The following is a 20,963-nucleotide window of genomic DNA, read 5'->3' on the forward strand; positions in this document are numbered from 1 at the left end:
ATAAACATATGAATCCGTATGAGGATTTCACTTTTATTGTTTTTTTAGAGACAGAAGAGACCATATTTGTATGAGAAGGTGGAGCTGAAAAGGAACAAGGGGTGGATAATAAAGTGTTTGAATAATCTCCGTGGCTAATTGCATACATGTCCACATTTGGCAAATATTACATGTATGAGGAGCAACCTTGTGACGTTATTGAAGCAGAATTGACCATCTGCTCGCTCACACACGGTGTAAGGGTAACAGAGTAAAACATTTACTACATAAGCAATGTGGGAAGTTAAGGCGGCAGCCGATCGTGGATTATGATTTCACTAGATGATTAGATATACAATATGCCTATACTCATATATTCTACTATTATTAGCAATACCTCTATTATTACACTTGTCATCACTGCTCCCTTCATCTCTGTCAGACATTTTCTTATGTATGAATACATAAACATTGATACTCCTCTTTTCTCATGAATGCTGTAAATATTGTTATTTTGTTGACCTGCTCTGCTACTCGGAGCATCTATTGCTCGATTATTTATTTTTTTCCTTACTCCTGCTGAGGGTTAAGGGCAGAGGATCACACCTTGTTCAGCCCTATGAGATTGAGTGATATGGTTTTAAATGAAATCCTTCTCCCCCTCACAATATTTTAAGGCAGCATTTAAATAATGTATATGATTATTATTATATATAGGATATTCTACCAGTGTGTGTAGCTTTTCAGTTGTTCTCACGATGAGAGCTTATCAGCTGTGTATGTAAGCATATGGTTGTTTGATATGTGTGAGTCTTTCTCTTTACTGTGTGTAGTGTTTTCAGTATATACTGTAAGTGAGCGTGGTTTCACGTGTGTATACGTGGTAATTCTGAATAATGTCCCTGATAGGCGCTTATAGGACGAAGCCCACTTTTTAGATAAGTTACCTTGTTCTAATCTGCCAGTTGTCAGTCAGCTGTGGCTTTCCCACACCTACGTGGCTATAAAGACATCTGGGGTTTCAAGCAGTGAACGATCAGTACCTTCTTGTCCTGCCTGAAGGTAAGTACACGCCATGTTGCCATTAATATATTTGTTTCATTTCTCTTCAACAAAGAGTTTTTGTGGAACTTGTCCAACAGATGTTACAGATGTGGGGTTTGGGTCTGTTCTGCTTCCTCATTGGAGCATCATGTGGTAAGTTTAAATCTTCCAGTCAGTTTTTTTTCAAGTAACAAACTAATTGAGCAATATGTTTAAAGTGTCATTGTGGACTTCAGGCTCCTATAGGGATTTTCTGCATTTGAAAGCTCTAAACATGAAGATTTCTGCTTTTGTTTTCCCTTTAAGCAGTTTATTCCACCCTAATTATAACAGCCTGCTCTAGCTTTTCATTAAATATACAAAGTGGAATGTTGAGAAGACTCTACTTTCGTTATGGCTGCAGCACAACTCAATCATAAATATTCTAATTGTTAGGGCTTTATTTATCAGCCCAACATTTTGAAAAAAAGTGAGACATCTGCTATTATTCACAGGAGTTTGCAATAACTGGCTGCTAATCAGGCTTCTTCTTGAGTCAGATAATGTTTCTGGACAATAATCAACCCTTTAAGCAGGAGGTGGGGCGGCTTTTCGATGACCTAATCATTTGATTACTAGTTTGACTAGCACAGTTATTATCACAACTTGCTGGAGTCCTCTGATAGTAACATTAATTAATCATTACTTAGCCAGTCCACCAAAAAAATAAAGATGTGGATGATAGAATTGTGTAAACAGGGATATGAATGATGAATGGTCTAACATGCTCCATGTAAATGTCATATTTGTGATTTGACCTTTCTCATGTTTCATGTAAAAGTCAAAGCCTAAATATAAAAATAGAGTGTGCATGTAAATTATAGCTAACCAATACAGGAATCTCTATCTAATATTAATATGGAATAAATCTAAATTTAATTTTATTTCATGATCTGATTTTTTTAATTAATTTGGAGATAAAACTTGCTTTTCCAGAAAACCTGAAACAAATAAAATGGAGATCATTTTTTTCTTGGCATGACAAATCATTTTGAGTCTTTTCCAAAACGCTTTTGCATGAACATTTCTACCCAAGAAAGGTAAAAAATATATAAATTATGAAATGAAAGTATAATGAGATATGAGATTCTTGTCTTTACCAAAGCTTTTGTCTCACTGTGTCCCTAAATCAATAATTCAATAAATCTTCAGATTTGGACAAATTAAGTAGAGAACAGGTTTCTTTGGATTTACGCTTCAACCTTGTGACCTGTTTGGTCTTCAATCGCCAAGATACACTGACTGCAACGTTTATTTAAGGTTCAGCTGTCATTTCTTTCTTAAAGGTATCTCATTGTCCTGTATGTATATGTTCATATGTATACATCCGAGCTGTACATGATGTGCTCTTGGTGATGTGTTCACAGCAGCAGAGATATGTTTGGATGAGCTGGGCTGCTTTGATGACCTGCCTCCCTGGGGGGGCACTCCCGAGAGACCAGCCTCCATCCTGCCCTGGAACCCTGAACAGATCGGCACCCGCTTCCTGCTCTTCACCCAGAAGAACCGTTACTTCCAGGTAAGAAGGATGATTATTTATGAACTCATTTATTAATTCAGATTTTCACTTTGCTAATTTGACTTTTAATGAAACTCCTCCTTTGTTAAAAAAAAGAGCCCAACTTTGAATATCTGGTTTATTTTTCCAACCCTGAAGGCTGAAGCCTCATGTCACCTTCAGCTACATTCTTTTTTGCTCAAAACATTTTTTGAGTAATGAGGGGCAACTTTTATCTTGCCCCTCATTACTTACTTATAATGTATCAATGTACATGTGAGCAATGTTTTGAGGTGGACCTGTGATGTGATGAATATGAATCTTTTTCTGTGTGTTCATCACTGCTTTCTTATTGCAATCGTCAGGAGATCCGGCCGGACAAGACCATCCATGCCTCCAACTACAACGGAGTGAGAAAGACTCGATTCATCATTCCTGGCTATTTGAAAGCAGGAGATGAGGCCTGGCCACAGGAAATGTGTAAGGTAGGAAGGAAACATTCATTATGGGATGTTCTTTGAAGAAATACTAATCTATAATTTGTGTAAGAGCATCATTAAACCTCAACATTGATGTTGGCTTCAGTAGATGAACACACGAATGTAGTGTTAGAAATGGAATGTAATATTTGGAATTATGTTTTATTTTCTTATAATCGATAGAAGAATCATTGTGTTGTTTTGTTACCTTAGAGTGAGCCCTTTATAACTAGAGAGCAGGTCCTGCAGGTCAGCCAGGATCCACTGAGCTGTTTCTACGGTAGCCCAGGGTGGACAAACCAAACACTGGCTATAGGGAAGGGCTTACCTCATTTTTAACTTGTCACAGTAGAGTGTTGCAATCTGCACTAGATGTCATTAAGTGCTACACACTGAACCTTTACTTCCTTAAATCTTCAAAGGGACAATTTATCATAACAGTCAATACAAATTGAAGACCCCTTCTAGGGGTGTTCTTTAGTTTTTAGGTATGTGTCGCTGAGTTTGCTGCCTCCACCCCAGAAGGTGCTCATCATCCTCTTACATCAACCTGTATTTCAAGAGTTTGCCCCATTTCCACTTCTTTAAACTTTTCCATGATTTTAGGAAATGTGTGCATCAATGACCTGAGATAAAAGGGCACATGATGAAGCCACTGAATTCATTTCTGAATTACTGTGAACATGTTATAATTCTGAACACTTCTATCAAGTGTTGTTTTTTCTCTTTGGTTGATGTTATTTCTTGTTAGTTTTGTTTTTCAAATGTGCTCTATGTATAAATCCTTACTAATAGGGATTATAAATACAAAGGAGTTTTTTGTGAAACTTTTAAACCTTGCATTCATCTTATCTTTGTCAACTAACTTTTGCTCTGTGCAGGATATGGTGAAGTGGGAGAGTATCAACTGTGTTGCTATGGAGTGGACGACAGGTGTGAAGACTAAATACGCCCAGGCTGCCAATAACGCCAGGGTGGTGGGTGCCCAGGTGGCCTCCATGATCAAGTTCCTCATGGTAATGTAACCCATAGTACAATACGTGCAGGAAACAGAAGATGGTCAAAATTGAAGGATCATTAGATGTAGATGTTTGTTTCATTGTGTGTGAAACTGGGTCAGATCACCAGTTCCAAATAGCCTAGGGTTCTCCTCCTCCTCCTCCTCCTCCTCCTCCTCCCTCCTTCTCCTGACACTCTGTGTCTCCAAGGAATAAGTGATCAGCCCCATGTTGTTCTCCCTGTTCACCCACAACTGCATGGCCACGAAGAGATCCATTACCCTGACCACGCTCCCTGGCCTCTTAGGGTTAGGGTTAGGGTTAGGGTTAGGGTTAGCTGAGTGTGGGCTGCAGGAGGCTGCAGGTCTCTGAGGCTGTGGAGAGGGTCAGATGATTCCGATTCCTGGAGATCAACATACGACCTGGTCAATCTGCGCAGGTGTGGTCATGAAAGTGGCGAGAGAGCAGCTCTTTCACAGGTGTAGAGCATCCTGACTCTCAGCATCACGGCCTGGTCCAGCAACTGCTCCTCTCTCGACCGTAAAACTCGTGACACACCTACAGGACTGAGCTGACAGCCAGTCTGCATCCAACGCTGCAGGAGGAACACACAACAGATCCTCTCTGGCCTCAGCTACAGGCGTTTCATGCTTCAGGCCTTAGTTCATGTTATCAAGTATCTGACAACAAACTTAAAGCGAAAAATTAAGTGAAAATTACACAACAGACGGGCTGGAAAGGGCACAGACAAATAAAACTGGGAGCAGAGGGGATATTCTCATACACACAGTAGTGCATAATGTATGCTGAATGTATGGTATTTAATATTCATCACACAGGTCAACTACAAGCAGAAGGCTGATAAATTCCACATCATCGGACACAGCCTCGGGGCTCACGCTGCAGGGGACGTTGGGAGCCGGATCACTGGCCTCGCACGCATCACAGGTACATGTGCTGCAGCAGCCACACTTGAAAATGGTCTGTTAGCTGGTTCGAGGGGGAGCTATCAGCAGAAATGGAATATGATGTTCAGTACTATGTTTTTATCAGTGTATAATCAGGTGAAACTAAGGACTGCTGTGTTTGCATTACCTTGGAATGAGCTCTGTCTATCCATAGGGGGAGCGAGTTCTATTCTATATATAAGATGTGGGAAAATATAATGTGTACATTAGATGTAGTGTGAGCAGTGCAGCTGTTGTGAACAAGATTGCTGTTGTACATTTTTGGGACAACTTTCAGACATGTGAGAAAAATCCTTTATTATAGTAAGTTTTGTGTTAGGTGTAATTATTATTATTACATTTTGTGCAATCTGAAACACTTTTCTGTAACATTGCGAGATACGGCCTTGTTTCTCATTTTCACAGATTTCCCAGGGAATCATTCATGGATCCTGATGAAAAGAAAATTGCCATAATTAGAGGACAGATATTTATGAGTTTGTGCAATTTTGTGCAGATAAATTGAATGTAGGGGACTGTTGGGCCTTGGGGAGGTTTACACTGTGGTACTGACTGACACTGGCCCAGCATATTGGTAAAACTAAATGTAATACAAATTTAAAGAGTATAATCTGTTTTCATAGGATCAAATGTCTATGTATGACAATTTTTTTAAAACTGCTAATAATTTGATATTGCATCACCAACAAATATAATTATAATACCCCCAGGGCCATACATTGAATGGGCTTAAAGAGACAGGAGGAACCACTTCTCAACAGCAGTGGCTTGTTATTTCTTATTAAAAAAGTAATTAGACTGTTTATGAAATGCTACAGTATGATAACAGTGTGTTAATAGTGCAAATCCAATCTCAATTTTAGCAATGCAGCTTTTCATGTTATTTTCTGGTTAGAGGACAGCTTGGATTTCATCTCATTTTAAATTCTCACTTTTTATAGAGCAAAGAATTATCCTTGTCCGACACCAGGGTTTTGGTTTTGGTTTTTTGCAAACAGGTGAATCTTAACTTGGGGAAACAATGCTGGTCTTTGTTGCAGTCCATCTTGTGAATTTGGTTGCTGAGACAGCTGAGCTGGTATAACTTTAGCCACAGAGCCTTCGTCTGATCTTTCTGTAATTCAATACCACTCTTTGTCTGCGTAGGACTGGACCCAACTGAACCTTACTTCCAGGACACTGATGTGTCTGTGCGTCTGGACACCAGTGACGCTGCCTTTGTGGATGTCATTCACACCGATGGACTTCCTTTCAAATCCAAACTTGGTACATATCACCACTGATCACGATGAGTAAGACTAGGATGGGAAGTATTTACTGGCTCAGTGTCCTCACTGTACTTTGAAACACTTCAGTACAGATTAGTAGTTTACTGAGCCTGGAAGGAGCAGTAGGTACAGAATGTGACTGTAGTTAATGTGAAAAGTGTCAAATATATTTATTCTGCGCTCTTAACATGTATGGTAAGCCCACTAATAAGCACAAAAATAAGGGAAATAAAGTGGGATCATCTTCTTTTGTCAAATATGAAAAAATAAATACTGTGTCTGGAGAAAAAGTGATTAGTGTTACCCTCCTCTCAGGCCTGGGGATGTCACAGGCTGTGGGCCACATTGACTTTTATCCCAATGGAGGAGAACTGATGCCCGGCTGCTCCGCCAACAGAGGCAAACCCACTGATCTGGATGCTTTCTGGGAAGGTGAGAGGATTTAAGACACATAAACTAATTTTACTTGAATAAGTGAAAATCCAACAATTATGTTGATGATTTTGTTGCTACTTTTTCTACAACTTCCCTCTCTGTCAACTCTGACAAGTATTACATTTATGACCATTTACGATCATGTTGAAAAGAATCTAAACTGAAAACTGCAGGTGAGAGCATCTTTTTCCTTTTTTATCACATCACACAGTCTGTCTCTTATTTACACAGAACAGTAGTAACTAGAAGTAGATGCCTTGAGGATATTCAGTGGCATTGCTTTTGCAAGTGAAGAAGGTGGAATGTTTTGATCCTGTAGGATGAAGGTACGTCCATGAGTCTCTCTCTTTGCTGTTCTCCTCGTGTCCCTTGTCTCACAGGGGTATCCAAAGGCAATGGTGTCCTCTCATGGTGGTAATTAGAACTGCGTTATTTTGCCCATCTGGTATACCTCCTCAGACTGTGAGTCACTGCTGAGTGTCAGCAAATTGATTAGCCAGCCTCATTGGGCAGCAAGACCGTGCATAACGTTTTTTATAATGAAGCAGTAAATCGCAATAGAATGTTTCAATATGTGTTCTGATTGGTCTCCATCGGCTACGGTTGTTAACTCACAGTTTTTCTTTCGAGAGTAGAAACAGGGCTCATAATGGTGTGATCTCATGTGACACCGCTTGCATGTGCTCTGCACACTCAAGACAACAGGCTCCATCACAACCGCTCCTCCTATACATAACACAATGAGTCATGCATCCTATTTTCTCAACCACGCAACTTACAATGCGGAGCCCCCTGTGGAATATTGGAGCTGTCCCAACGGAAAAATCGTAAAGAAACCGCAGGCAGGGTTATTCCTGCTGGTCCCATCTGAGCAAATATTTTCTAAAATGAATGACGACGGCTTTCTTTTGAAATGTGCTGCTGAGTAGCGAGGCTCAAGTGGCAGCATTGGTGCCATGCCTGGGTCAGGGGTGGGGGGTGGGGGGTGTTGGCACAGCTGAATATGCCACTTTTGATCCTACAGATAAGAGAGGGAGAGTGGGAGCCAGGGCTGCATAGCTGGAGTTCTCGGAGCGCCTGGTGTTTGCCCTGCACTGGAAGAGAAAACAACAGAAGCCATGACCTCTCTCTATGTCTGTCTCCAACCAGCAGCGCTCCTCTGTCTCTCCGTCTCACATTCTTACTCTGAACATTCTCCTTATTGTTTCACTGGTGCTGAGTCTGACTCATGAACACTGGAATGTAATCCTGTTTTCTGGGATTCTCATCTAAATCACAGCAAAGGGATTCTCTGATCACTTTAAATATGCACTGATCAGCCGCATTATTAGAACCAGTCACTACTTCTAATGTTGATTTTGTAATGTCGGTGCATAAACAACATTCAAACATCACATTATATTATACGTGAGAAAACATTATAACTAGGAACTGTTTATAATGTTGCGGCTGATCAGCGTAATCCTCCCCTTCGGTTGACAGCTTCTCACTGGCTTTACTCAGAAGGTCATAAGTTTGTATTTAGCCATCTGAGAATCAGGACTATAATAAGCATTCACGTCTTCTCTTATTCCTCCTTACCTCTTTTAACACCACGTCCCTCTCACTTCTTGTCCTCCCCCCTGTCATCACCTGATCCAACCTTTGCCAGGTACGAAGAAGTTTGACGGCTGTAACCACGCCCGGGCCTACCAGTACTACAGTGAGAGCATGGTTAAACCCCAGGGCTTTGTGGGATACCCCTGCCCCAATAAGGACAGTTTTGCAGAAGTAAGTCTTCAAGTTTCTACAGCACTACGTGATGAGGGGTGCTGATTGAAATACAAAAAGAAATGTTTCGGTTATGTTCAGTCTTTTTTCAGGGAATTTAGACATTTCTAAATGCTAAATGATATATTTGCATATCATTGTGAATAGGGTGGCGCTGGAATTATTGTGACTATATGCAGGGCGCACTGAAGAGTTACTCTGGCTGGCAAGCTAACAGATAACATAGAGAGACTGTATATAAAGATACAATACAATACACACACTAGACCAATCGCGAGTCAGCCCTCAGTTGTCAATCATGATGTTTATAGCATCAAATAAGTAAATAAAACCAAACTTTCTGGAAAAATTTGCAATTGAGTGTAATAAGAATTACCTAAAATGAGAGAAAGCATCTTTGAGAAAAATGTATTTAACATGAAGCCGACTTAGTTTTTTTAGTTTATTCCATGTCCTCTTTATTAACATGGAGGAGGCAGGATTTATGACCTATACTTCAGCCAGCCACTAGACGGCGATTGAGATGCTTCGGCCTCACTCTTGGAGAGCAGTCTATGGTAATGTGCCAGCTTGCTAACTGGATGGGTCGATGAGAGATGACTCCATCAGCTCAACAGAACAGGTTACATAGAATTAGAATTGCAGCACAGCTAAAATGTGAATGTCCCTTTTGGACTCTGGTAACAAAAGTCAGCTGCACAGAAAATGATGAATGCTGTTGGTCCCATTGGGTGGTGGGGTCCACTGACGTGGGGTCTGGGAGGCATCCTCTCTAATTCATTGTAAAAAGTGACACGGAGCTATCAGATTGACTCAGACAAGAGAAGTGCTGGAGAATATCTCCAACGTCCCAGCATGAGTACGAGGATGCCACCTGTTGCTGCTGCATGACACTGATATGGCTGTGAACCATTTCTTTGGTTTTAGAAGTCAGTTCGGCAACACTGCATTTGAGTTGAGGCGGACGTGAATGGGCTTCCCTCATGTGCTCCGTGGGGAGGGCTTGTATCTGCAGCTGTTGGTGTTAATGACAGTTTATCCCTGCTTTGGACACATGTCCCGATCAAAGGAGGCCCGGGGAGCGCCAGGCATGACCTCATGCGACTATGTTCTTGTTGAGGGATGACAGCACCTCCTTGCCGCTCACCTCGTAAACGCTCTCTGGTGTTATTCCTGCGGCCATAGCTGACAGCCACAAAGTCGCCATGCTCCCACACTGTAACTTACTGCACAACCAATATCACTCTCCACCTTCATATTTTTGAAGTGGCAATCTGCAACAAGGTCTACGGGGAGAAGTCCTCTAGGGTTGTTACTTTCCCCTGACTCTTTATTGACAGGCGAGGACTCTCGCACTCCATCACACGATGAGCTCAGTGTTCACACCTCACCATGTCTCCACAGGGAAAGTGTTTCCCATGTGGAGACGGTAAATGTCCTCTGATGGGCCACGACGCTGACAGGTTCACTGTGACTGATGGTGTTTCAAAGACAGGCTACTTCCTCAACACTGGCGGTTCAGAGCCCTTTGGTCGTAAGTATCCTGCCCTCACAACAGATTCACTTACACATTGAAACTCATTTTGATATTCATTTCAATTTTATTTGTATCGTGCCAAATCACAATATACATCATCGCAAGGCAGTTTACATAGTAAGGGCGACCCCTGACAAAATTATAGAGACACCCAACAGATCAGATCAGAAAATACAGTGCACATAGGTCGCATAATCTGAAACAACAGCATGTAGGTACCAGTCAGATTTTCTCCCTGTGTTTTTGAATCATCCCCACCCATGGAAATTGACTCACTTATCAAGGTGTGATGACACTTTGCCAGAGGCTTGGTGAAATAAAATTATTTTTTACTATTTCTTTCCACTTCTAGGTTATAGCTACAGAGTGACAGTAACCCTTGATGGTCCCAGCTGGCCCAACCCAGGCTTCATGTATGTGGCACTCACCGGAAACAGCGACAGCACCGAGGAGCACCAGCTCCATGTGTAAGGACATTATGTATCGGTCTGTGGAACACAGTCCGTCGTTTAGGATGCTGTGCTTCTTGCTTCCAAATGTAATCAGGGTTAGAAAGGCGGCAATACAAGTTGTGGGATTGGATATTAATTTTTCCATATCTGGTCACATCAGAGCCCTTTGTCCATCAGCTGCTCCTTCCCACTCCTGTCACGTCTGGTGCCATCTTGAGGTTGCCAACCCTCAGGCCTTAAAGAAAAACTAGGTTAAACTCCAATGAGAAGAACTGCAGCAAAACAAGAATATTTTGAAGCCGGGTGAATCTCCACTCGCCACTGCCCTGGCTCACCCCCAAAACACATATCTGATTCATAGGAGGGAAGCACGGGAGAGATCGAGCAAATGTGCGGATACTGTACTTCTGTTTAAACCCTCTTACACAGTCTGAGGTGTTCTGGACGGCCTATCTAGTGGCTCTTACTCAAGTACCCGTCATAGCAAGTGGAGATGCTGAGGAGATGAGAAATAGACCAGTGGCTGAGCTGACAGAATCGACAGAGATCAGTCAATATCCACAACTGGCCAAGTCTGTGATTTAGACACCAGTGAGTTAGCTGAGCAGACGAGAGGAGGAGAGGTCACTCAGGCCTGGTCGGTCACAGTGAGTGATCACACAGTCACTGTGTATGTGTGTATGGTAACTGCAATTAAAGTGCAAAGTGTATGTGCGATTGTTTGAAATATATTCAAATCACACCTCCCCACCTGAGTCTGTAAAAGTAATGGAGCTCAGATTGCAATGTCAAAGTGAAGCTGAACGATCGTTTTGTAATGTGTTTGGTTGAGCATTTCATTTCAGTGGGATCTGTTGTGATGTTTGTCCAGGGGGTCAATGGTGTCTGGGCGGACCTACGAGGTGCTGCTGGACGCTGACGTGGTTCTGGGAGACGTGACAGAGGTGAAGTTTAGATGGAACAACCACATCTTCAACCCCATGAACCCCAAGTACGGAGCATCTAAAGTGGAGCTGGAGAGAGGAAAGGACATGAAGATGTAAGTTCGTTTTTTCTCTCTAAAAGTGACGGCCAGGTGGCAAACCTACAGCTATCGTTTTAATCATCAGCCAGCTCCAACAGAGAAGACAAAGACATTCAGTCTGAGTAATATCACTGCAGCTGCTTCACCATGATTAGTATTTGAACCAAAACTTAATTATGAACTGTTATCGCGATGTGTGGGTCTCTCATATTGACTATGGAGGATTATTAGTTACATCCAGGATGATTCTAACTGATTCAAACTGATTATGAGTTCACAAAGAACAACACACTCTGGTCACTGAGAGCAATGGAACTTCAGGCTCTTTAATCTAACAATAGGAAAACAAAACCACAACAATCCACAGGCTACACCATATTTGATTACACTGTTTATTAAATTACTTTTTGTCAATTTAACTTTACCATAAGTTTGTCTTGAATCTATTAATTTGTAAATGTTTCATGTTTATGTTTTAAATACTAAGCTTTAAAAACAGATCTTGTCCATGAAGATAGTTTTCAGTTTAATGGGGAAAATGTGTATAGATTGTTTGAAGAGCACTGCCTCTGTGGACAGTGTGAATCTCAATCTGTTGAAAAAATGTAACAAACCAAGCAACAATTTAAAAAAGCTCAACTTAAAATACCATCTATTACTGTTCAGCTTTGAGTGACATTTAACAATGAGTTAAACAAATTATAGAATTAGCAGAATGTTTTACCATTATTTATATTTATTTATTATTAATTATATATTACCAGTGACAGATGTTAACTTCCCACTGTAAATGTCTCTGTCCTCTATCTTCCCAGTTTGTGTTTTATTTGTGCTGTGTCCTTTGTCTCCTGTTTGTTATACAACTCCTAGTGGTTAGAAGAAGAATCACAGAATGGGACTTTTTATTGCATGAGTTCGGACAGTCTCAACTTTGTGTCTGGGACATACAGTCTATGGTCTGGAAAATCAACAATCAGCCCTTTAAACATATTTCTCTTTTTTCTCCTGACATTGAAAACTAAACATGTGGAAACAACTTGAGTGTGAACCCTTCATATAGTTTGTGAGCAGATTCACTGGTGACTAAAGAATTTGTGGTGCATCAAATAGGGAAATATTTGTTCCACATGTTGTGTATAACTGTGTCCTATGTGTCATATGGGCATCAGCAAATATAAATATATTTTGTTTGGAAATTGAAATAGACTCATATGGGACCTGTACGAGGTCCAGGACCCAGACACAACATCTGAGTTGAAAGAAAAAGTCAACGTTCATAAGAACTCATGAACAGAGCATTTTACCACAGTGCAGGGACTAACTTTAGCCACTAGAGGGCAGCATGGGACTAGTGCCATCTAGTGGTGAGGGGTTCCGGGAGCTGCTAAAGTAGAGAACATTCTGAAGATTCCTCTATTATATGATGCTTTGTCAAACTTTTTCTTCACATCCATCAACAGAAATAGAAGCTAGTGATCAGAGATAGATTTAGCTGCTCCTGACACAAATACACAATGAATTGTTGTTTTGGGAGTTTTTTTAACATGGAGCAGCTTAAACCAATATATTAATCTGGATCATCTTCTGTAATGTCTCACTCAGTCTTTAATCTCCTCTTCCTCCTTCACAGATTCGTCTTCTGTGGAACACACAACGTGGCGGAGAACGAAGTCCAGTCTGTGCTTCCATGTCGATTTTAACCACAATCACCATGTCTCTCAGAGTCTTTCAATAAAGATTCAGCATTCTCACACATTTGTTTCTAATTATTGATATAATAAGAAGGGCATCTATTAAACCTTGTCAGCAACTTTGTAGGGAACACTATAGAGGTCAAATATCCAAAAAGATGACCTTTCACACTCAGATTAAGGAGGAAATATTTCATAAATTATGAATTTGTTCTGTAAAATCTCAGAAAAATAAAGTCCATCATGATTTCCAAAGTGTCTCCAACTGTCTTGTTTTGTTGAATCAACAGTTCCAATCCCCCAAATCTTTTGTTTAGAATCATAGGAGACTCGGGCAAGCAGGAAATATTTGAAAAAATGCAGTAGATTATAATTTAATAATTTTAATTATCAAAACATGGTTACAAAGAGCTTTACAAAATACATAGAAATAAAACAACATAGAAAAAAAACAAGAAGGATAACAGTAAAGAAAATATTATATAAAAACTGTTTAAAATCAGGTATTAAAGGTCTTTACAAATATATGTTTTAATCAATGATTTAAAAACAGGCAAAGTGCTGAAAAGTCTAATATCCTCTGAAATCCACAGCCTCTGGACCTTGATGGCAAAAGCCCGGTCACCCCTGGTTACCAGCCTTGATTTAGGAACTAGTACAAAAAGTGTTGGTTAGAAGATCTTACAGCTTGGAGCATGGGGAGTTTGTAGCTCCGTAATAAACCAGACGACCAGACCGTGCTGATCTTTAAAAGTTAAAGAACTTAAAATCGATCCTGAACCCAACAGCAGCCAGTGGAGGGAGGCAAGAAGCAGCAAGTGAATCAGCTGAAGCCGAGACCCTGACGATTGACTGGTTCATGTGAATAGTGCATTGCAGTAGTGCAGGCATGAAAGAAGAAGGAATAAGCACGAATAAGCTTGTCTAGGTCAGGAAAGGTAATTTGATTTTATATTTCTTAGGTGAAAGTAAAAAGGTTTCATACGTTTAATAACGTGGCTTCAGGAGGCTGGAGTATCCTAAAAAACACACAATGTATAATATCATCTGTGACTCTATCAGTTTTTATGATTGAAAAAAGGTGGATAATGCAGCTTTAAAGTCCGAAAATAATAATTATACTCACTCAAGTTCGCGATGTGTGAGAGGGAGCACTGCAAAACTCTTTACCTGCAAGTTTACAATCTTTATTCATTATTTATCAGTCTTTACACCATTTGTGAATTCACATAAATGCACATAAAACATATATACAAAGGTATTAACCCCCCACTTTAAAGGGCTAAACGAATGCAAGGGATACTTCACACGTCTGTGAAGACAACTGCTCCTGTCTGTCTCTTCAAAGCCAACCGTTCCTTACTGTCAGGAGCAGGAGAGAGGATAAATGTTACCCACATTAATGTTGAGAGACATCAGGCTCCCTCTGTGCAAACACAAATCAACAGTAAATTACATGGTGAGCTCGCTGCTTTCTCCTGCTCATTTGGATACGGAATGGTCCCGGACAAAATCTTGTCTAACGTGTCACATATATCTGTAATTCCAAGAGGCTGCTGCGTGTACGTATGTGTGTGTGACCGTGTGTGTCTGTGTGTCTGCAAAGCTCTCATTAATCTGTCCGTGGCCTTTCGTTGGCTTATGAAGTCCTGATTGTGCGTCATTGTTTGGCTTCATTTATTTGAACACACACCCTGTAATCACGCTTGTAAATACACGGCTTTAAAAAGGCGAGCTGCCATTTTCATCATGGCGCTAACAAAGTGCATTTGAAATCACTCTTCCCTTGAGCTGAGCCATCAGTGCTCACACAATACCAATCAGAGGGGGAAAAAAACAAGCTTGACTACATTAATAATATTAATAAAACAGGAAATTGAATGTGTGGGCTAAGAGGTGGGGGGAGAAAGTGTCTTGAAATCCTCTAAAGACGTCTGTCTTTGTCTCTGACTCGTTTCTCTTTTCATTATTGGCTCATTGAAAGTGAAGGCTAATGACAAAATAGCAGGCTAATTCCTGTAATTATGTGAGTTTGTCAGAGGAAATTTTGCGAATGACAGCGCCTCTTTTTCAGATCTTCCAGCAAGTAGCTTTGGGGGTGGCATTGTTACTAACAAAGCATCTGCAGACAGGTCATGAATTAGTGAGGTATACATGTAGGTGGCAAGAGAAAAATAGCTCCCCTGGGGAATGCTTGCACAACAAACTTAACCCCTGGCCGTTAGGTAGACCTGTTGTATGCTGTCATGAACAGAGGGGTAAAGAATTCACGTGCATATTGTTGCAAAGTTGGGGCAAAAGCAAGAAATGAACGTCCAACCACGAGGACAACGTTTAGCTTTATCCTTTAAGTTTATTTGTGTAGCGCATTTCAGCAACAAGGCAATTCAAAGTGCTCTACGTAAAATATGCAAGGCATTATGACAAATTGTAAAAGCAACATGAGACACGACAAAAAAGAAGCATTTGAAAATAAATTGAAAGAGTTAAATACAGAATAAATAAGATAAATGAATATAATAAAAGAGCGAAAATAACAGTGCAGTGTAAGTAATTAGTAGTTATATGATTTAATAAAAGGCAGTGGCAAACAGGAAAGTCTTCAGCATGTATCTAAAAGAACTAAGATTAGCAGCGGACCTGCAGGTCTCTGGGAGCTTGTTAATAAACGTGGAGCATAGAAACTGAACGCTGCTCCTCCATGTTTAGATTTGACTCTGAGGACAGAGAGCAGACGTGTTCCAGACCACCTGAGGGGTCGAGATGCTTCATAACGTAGCAGGAGATCTGAAATATATGTTGGTCCTAAAACATCCAGTGCTTTAGAAACCAACAGCAGGATGTCGAATTCTTTGACCGACAGTTCAAAGTTCTCAGAACTGGAGTGATGTCATCCACTGTTAGTGTTAGTGAGGACCCGAGCAGCCGCATTTCGAATCAGCTGCAGCTATCTGATCGATTTTTGGAAAGAGCTGTAAACACACCATTTAATATAAAATAGCAACCTTATTAGTAAGGTGCCTTGCTCAGGGGCACTTAAGTAATGGGATAGGGAGAGGAGTGTCCTTTTGTCACTCCTCTTGGACTTGAACAGATCCCTTTTCTGGTCCATCCTACAGTCCAAGTATCATGTTAGTCCGCCGCCGCTCAGAATGTGACTGTTTTGAATAATGCAATATTTTTCAACCTTCATTATATATCATAAATGGCTACAGCAGTAATATTAGAATAGACAAAGGAATGTATTATAATGCGCAGGGGGAGGTTGAATAGAGGCGTGTGGTTCAAACAGGAGTACTGTCTTTGCAAGGCCAATGCTAACTTTTTAAAGCTGAGTGACTAAGTGTGTGACTCTGTAAATGTTGACTTTGTTCAGTTTGAGGCAAGGCATCATTCTCACCACTTGCACAGACCCACACAGGTTTAACACCTAAAACCTTCCATTAGTCAGTTAGAGAGGAAGAAGCCTTTTTGGATGAAAGGTGAAACGTTGCTTGAGTTGTTGATGTACATTTGTACGACTCCTGAAGATACCACAACCTGAGTCTTCACAGATACATTGCTGCCACTTCTGATCTAATAAATCATTACAGATTAACAAGGCTGTCGGATCATGATTAGGAGATAGAGGAGATATAGAGCGGGAGATAGAGCGGGTCATCCACTAACCAGAGGGATGGTAGTTTGATGCCAGTCAGCGTGCCTTAGTGTCCTGGGGTAAGATAATGACACCAAATTGCCCCTGACGGCTGAGACGGCAGAGTGTGATGAAGGGCTGCACATAGTTAGACTGCATGAATGTGTGTGAAGGTCCGAATGGGTCAAAAACTGTACTGTAAAGAGCTTTGAGTGTTCATCCAGACTAGAAAAGAGCTAGTATGAATACAATCTATTTCCCATGTGATGTGTCATTTTATCTATATTTATAAAAAAGAGCTGAATGTCTTTTGGTTTGACAACAGAATTGGTGGAAATATGTTAGTTGCTTGAAGGACAGTCCTGGAGTTTCAAACTCAAGGCTTCAAAACGGCAGCTCACAAACCAATGGGTGATGTCACCGTGGGTCATGGCCACGTGATGAGAGCGCAAACATTTGTTTGCCGCATTACTGCGGTGTGTGTGTGTGTGTGTGTGTGTTCAAGTGTCCGGGCCGACCTTTACACCTGAATGCTTGAGAGGGTTAAATAAATATTCCATTCAAACAAACAAACACATGAACTTACATTCTGCCTGTTCTCAACCAAGTGAAGCTTGAACAAGCACAAAGTGTGTCGGGCTCCCTGTTACAATCCCATGATTTCATTGGTTAGTCATGTAGCTCTGAACCCTGCCATTAACGCTAAGAGAGCCTGTATGTGGGAGGGCAGCCGAGCCAGCCGCTGAAGGGCCACTTGGGGAATTTGGGTCCCTCCAGATTGCCGTAGCAACTACTCTACTATAGCTATTTGAGGGAAATCTGCCACACCTATCCCACCTTCTCACCCCGTCTCCTCAGTCCCCTTCCCCTAATCCCACACACACACACACACACACACACACACACACACACACACACACACACACACACACACACACACACACACACACACACCACATCCAAACTAAAAACAACCTTGCCCTGTAAAGGGTTGAGTGGCTCTCTACCACCACTTGTGTGAGAATAATACACTCATTGTGTAAATGTATTCTGGTAACTGAATAAGTGCTTGTGTTTAGTTTCATATTCCCCTGTGTGAATCACCACTGTTTTTTTTTTGGTAGAAATTTGTTCAAGTATGTGAGTTTTTATGACAAAGTAGTTATAGAAGAGTCTTTTCTCCAGAGGGAATGTATATTAAATGTTAAACATGAATGGCTGCTACATGTTGTTTTCTGTGTTAAGATGTAGTGGAGTAATGGCGTCCTGAGCAGAGGATGAAGTCCAGGTGGGACTCTTTGTTATGAGTTCATTTTTCATGCCCTATATGGTGGAGTCATTGTTTCCCACAATGCATGGGGAAAAGTATAGTACAGTCGATGGTCACTAACCGAGCAATATCTACCATCATGCATTCCGCTTGCAGCAGAGAGACAAGAGGAGAGGAGCAGCCCGAGCAGTCGTACAAAAGGAAAATAGAGCAGAGCCGCTCATCACAGCACAAACTGAGGCTAACAAGTTGATTTATATATGTGAATATATATTAACCTTAGTATTGATATTAAATGTATAATAAACGTGGCTTTTTTTTGTTTGTCATAATCCTTTGACAATGATTTTATAACTGGTGAAGATAAAAAGTGAAGAGTAGTTCTTTTCTTTTGCCAATGAACTCACTATATAGTCCTTTACATTGAAGTCCCTTTGTAGTGAAGTGGGGTAAGTGACAGTGCAGTTAATTGACATTAGGTCTAGTTAGCAATTTTAAAAAAGTGTATTTATTTGTTGGAGCAGAGAACATCACTTCCATACATGTGAGGCAGTTTCTTTCTCTCCATAGTCACCAGAGCGTTTGCAAACAGCAGGAATAGCGTTTGGGTTTCTCTATAATTTATAAGATCTCTGCCTTATCATGTAAAGTGCCTTGAGATAACGTGTGTTATGATTTGGTGCTATACAAATAAAATGAATTGAATGTGTTGCTATGGTCACATCATGTGTCAAATAGAAACACAGGCATAAAACAATTATATTAATACACACTGTAACCCCTCAGCCCTCGTTCCACTGGTTTGTCTTGTGTGTGTGAGCGGTCGTCCTCTAACCAGAAGGTCGGCAGTTGGATCCCAGTCTTCTCCATCTGCATGCCGAAGTGTCTTTGGGCAAGACACTGAGTCCTGAATGGCCCCTCATAGAAAAAGTGCTGCCCATAGATGCCCTGTGTGAATGTGTGTGTGAATGGCAACAGGCTGTAAAGTGCTTTGAGAGCTCATCAGGACCACAAATGCGCAATTTAAATACAGACCATTTAACATTTACTCCTTTTCCACACACACATGCAAAACCTATTGGTGGAATGTCTCAGATTGATTCTAATCCCACTATTCTAATCACATTAGCATCCTGGAGATTATTTCACAACTAAACCTAGAAAGCTCTTCTCCATACAAAAACAGAATGTTCTTTCAAACATCTCTCAGAGAGAGAAAGAGTAAAGCTCCAGCTCCCTTCAGAGTAACAGGAGACCCGTCACCATGCCTCTGCATCCCCGCTTTTATACGACTCCTAAACATTTCCTGGGTGCTTTGCCTGCCTGTGTTTTTTGTGTATTAATGACTTAACAATAACAATAACAATAACAATAACAATAACAATAACAATAACAATAATAATAATGATTATGATTATAATAATAATAATAATAATAACAGCCATAATTATAATAATTATAAAAATGATAATAATGATAATAATAAATTATATTTATAGGTGCCTTTCACAGCACTCAAGGTCACCTTACAAGGCAGACATCAATACAGAACAAAAAACAAAGCATCAAAAAGAACAATAAAATGAATAAAACATTATGTAGGTTGGCCAAATGGAAAACAGTCAACCTGAATGTGCCAGTTTAAAAAGAGCTGGGATTTGAAAATGGAGAGAGGGTCAATGTAATGGATGACCTCAATGAACTCTGCCTTGTAGACACCTTCTAAACTCTGAGTGTTGCTGGCTTTGTTACAGACTTGGTACAAAGTGTTGCACTTTGTTTTGACAGAGGAAGCTGCTCCGTCTGGAGTTGGATGTTGTTAGATCATCACACCAACACTTTAGAGAACATTGTGGCGTCTGAATGAACCTTTATGCTCTTAAAATTCTGTCAAAATGATAATTTGATGACAGGATTTAACTGATACTGGACCACAACCGTAAACACTGAATATAATATACATTTATATAAAGTTGTATTATATAGTTTTGAATTACTTTATTGACATTATTGAAACTTTTACACTGGAGGAAACTATCTGAAAAACTATTTGATCTCTGGATCTGAAACTGCGGAGGTATCAGCTCAGTGATAACACTTCAATAAAAGTGTGTTTTTATGAACATAGAAGTATGACTCAATAACACCAACATGTTCATGACCTTGTTTTAGTATCAGCTCTTGTTTTAATTCAGTGTCAGTGTTCAGTGTTTGACTGTAGTTATAAACAACCTCTGCTTCTCAATGTGTCACCCATTAACACACACACACACACACACACACACACACACACATGGATTACGCAGCATCAGGAGTAGTCATCTTGTCGTCTTGTTTAGGATCCATGCTGTCCCACTGCTGGATGACGTTGGTGCCGTCCTTGACTCCCTGTGAAAGTGCAGGAGCCTCCTTGCTGCAGCCTGAGGTGCATTCATTAAACAGTCAAGGAGCTGCTTCATACTGACTCTGTGCCAACACTGAGAATCCAATTGTTCCTATATAGTCACTATGGACTGAAAAGAGAAGCTGATATGTGACTTGTTTCATCACCATCCACAATGTAAAATACAAGACACATCAAGCATCCTTGTTTCTGTCTGTGCAAAATTATATTTTTACTTTCATCAGAGCAGTTTTGATAAAGAAACTTAGTTTTAGAGTATTTCTCTTTTATTCTTTGATAGATTTTAAAACAGGTCAGTGGCTGTTTGGCAAAGTTTAATGAAGTCGTTCTGTTGTGTGTTGTCAGTGTCTTTGTTCTGGATCCAGTTTCAAAAAGAGGACAAAAATATGCATAGCTCATGGTTTTGCTATGTTTGCTCTTAATTATGTACTCTATGAACTCAAAATGTCTTCTTTTAAAAAACTGTCGTC

At 40.5% G+C, this 20,963-nt stretch overlaps 1 protein-coding gene across 2 annotated transcripts; it reads left to right on the top strand.

The window, feature by feature from the left end:
• Positions 1 to 953: 953 nt before the first annotated feature.
• LOC117775074 (inactive pancreatic lipase-related protein 1-like) lies at positions 954 to 13,442 on the top strand. Of its 2 annotated transcripts, XM_034607904.1 has the most exons (13): positions 954 to 1,041; positions 1,122 to 1,176; positions 2,430 to 2,581; positions 2,926 to 3,045; positions 3,921 to 4,055; positions 4,877 to 4,985; positions 6,152 to 6,271; positions 6,589 to 6,705; positions 8,360 to 8,478; positions 9,883 to 10,012; positions 10,368 to 10,480; positions 11,337 to 11,506; positions 13,122 to 13,442. In XM_034607904.1, exons 2-13 carry the CDS (start codon positions 1,122 to 1,124, stop codon positions 13,189 to 13,191), a joined length of 1,410 nt encoding a protein of 469 aa, XP_034463795.1. In that variant the 5' UTR covers positions 954 to 1,041; the 3' UTR covers positions 13,192 to 13,442. The 2 variants fall into 2 exon arrangements, with proteins under 2 accessions (XP_034463795.1, XP_034463796.1); XM_034607905.1 differs by lacking the exon at positions 954 to 1,041 and having other exon boundaries at positions 2,433 to 2,581.
• The last annotated feature ends 7,521 nt before the right edge of the window (positions 13,443 to 20,963 follow it).

The sequence above is a fragment of the Hippoglossus hippoglossus genome, chromosome 15 (assembly GCF_009819705.1).
Source record: "Hippoglossus hippoglossus isolate fHipHip1 chromosome 15, fHipHip1.pri, whole genome shotgun sequence".
Lineage (NCBI taxonomy): Eukaryota > Metazoa > Chordata > Actinopteri > Pleuronectiformes > Pleuronectidae > Hippoglossus > Hippoglossus hippoglossus.

Coding starts and splice junctions, on each gene's coding strand:
- LOC117775074 (XM_034607904.1), top strand. CDS start 1,122: ATGTTACAGATGTGGGGTTTGGGTCTGTTCTGCTTCCTCATTGGAGCA. Junction 2,582..2,925: donor AGAAGAACCGTTACTTCCAG/GTAAGAAGGATG, acceptor TGCAATCGTCAG/GAGATCCGGCCGGACAAGAC. Junction 8,479..9,882: donor ATAAGGACAGTTTTGCAGAA/GTAAGTCTTCAA, acceptor ATGTCTCCACAG/GGAAAGTGTTTCCCATGTGG.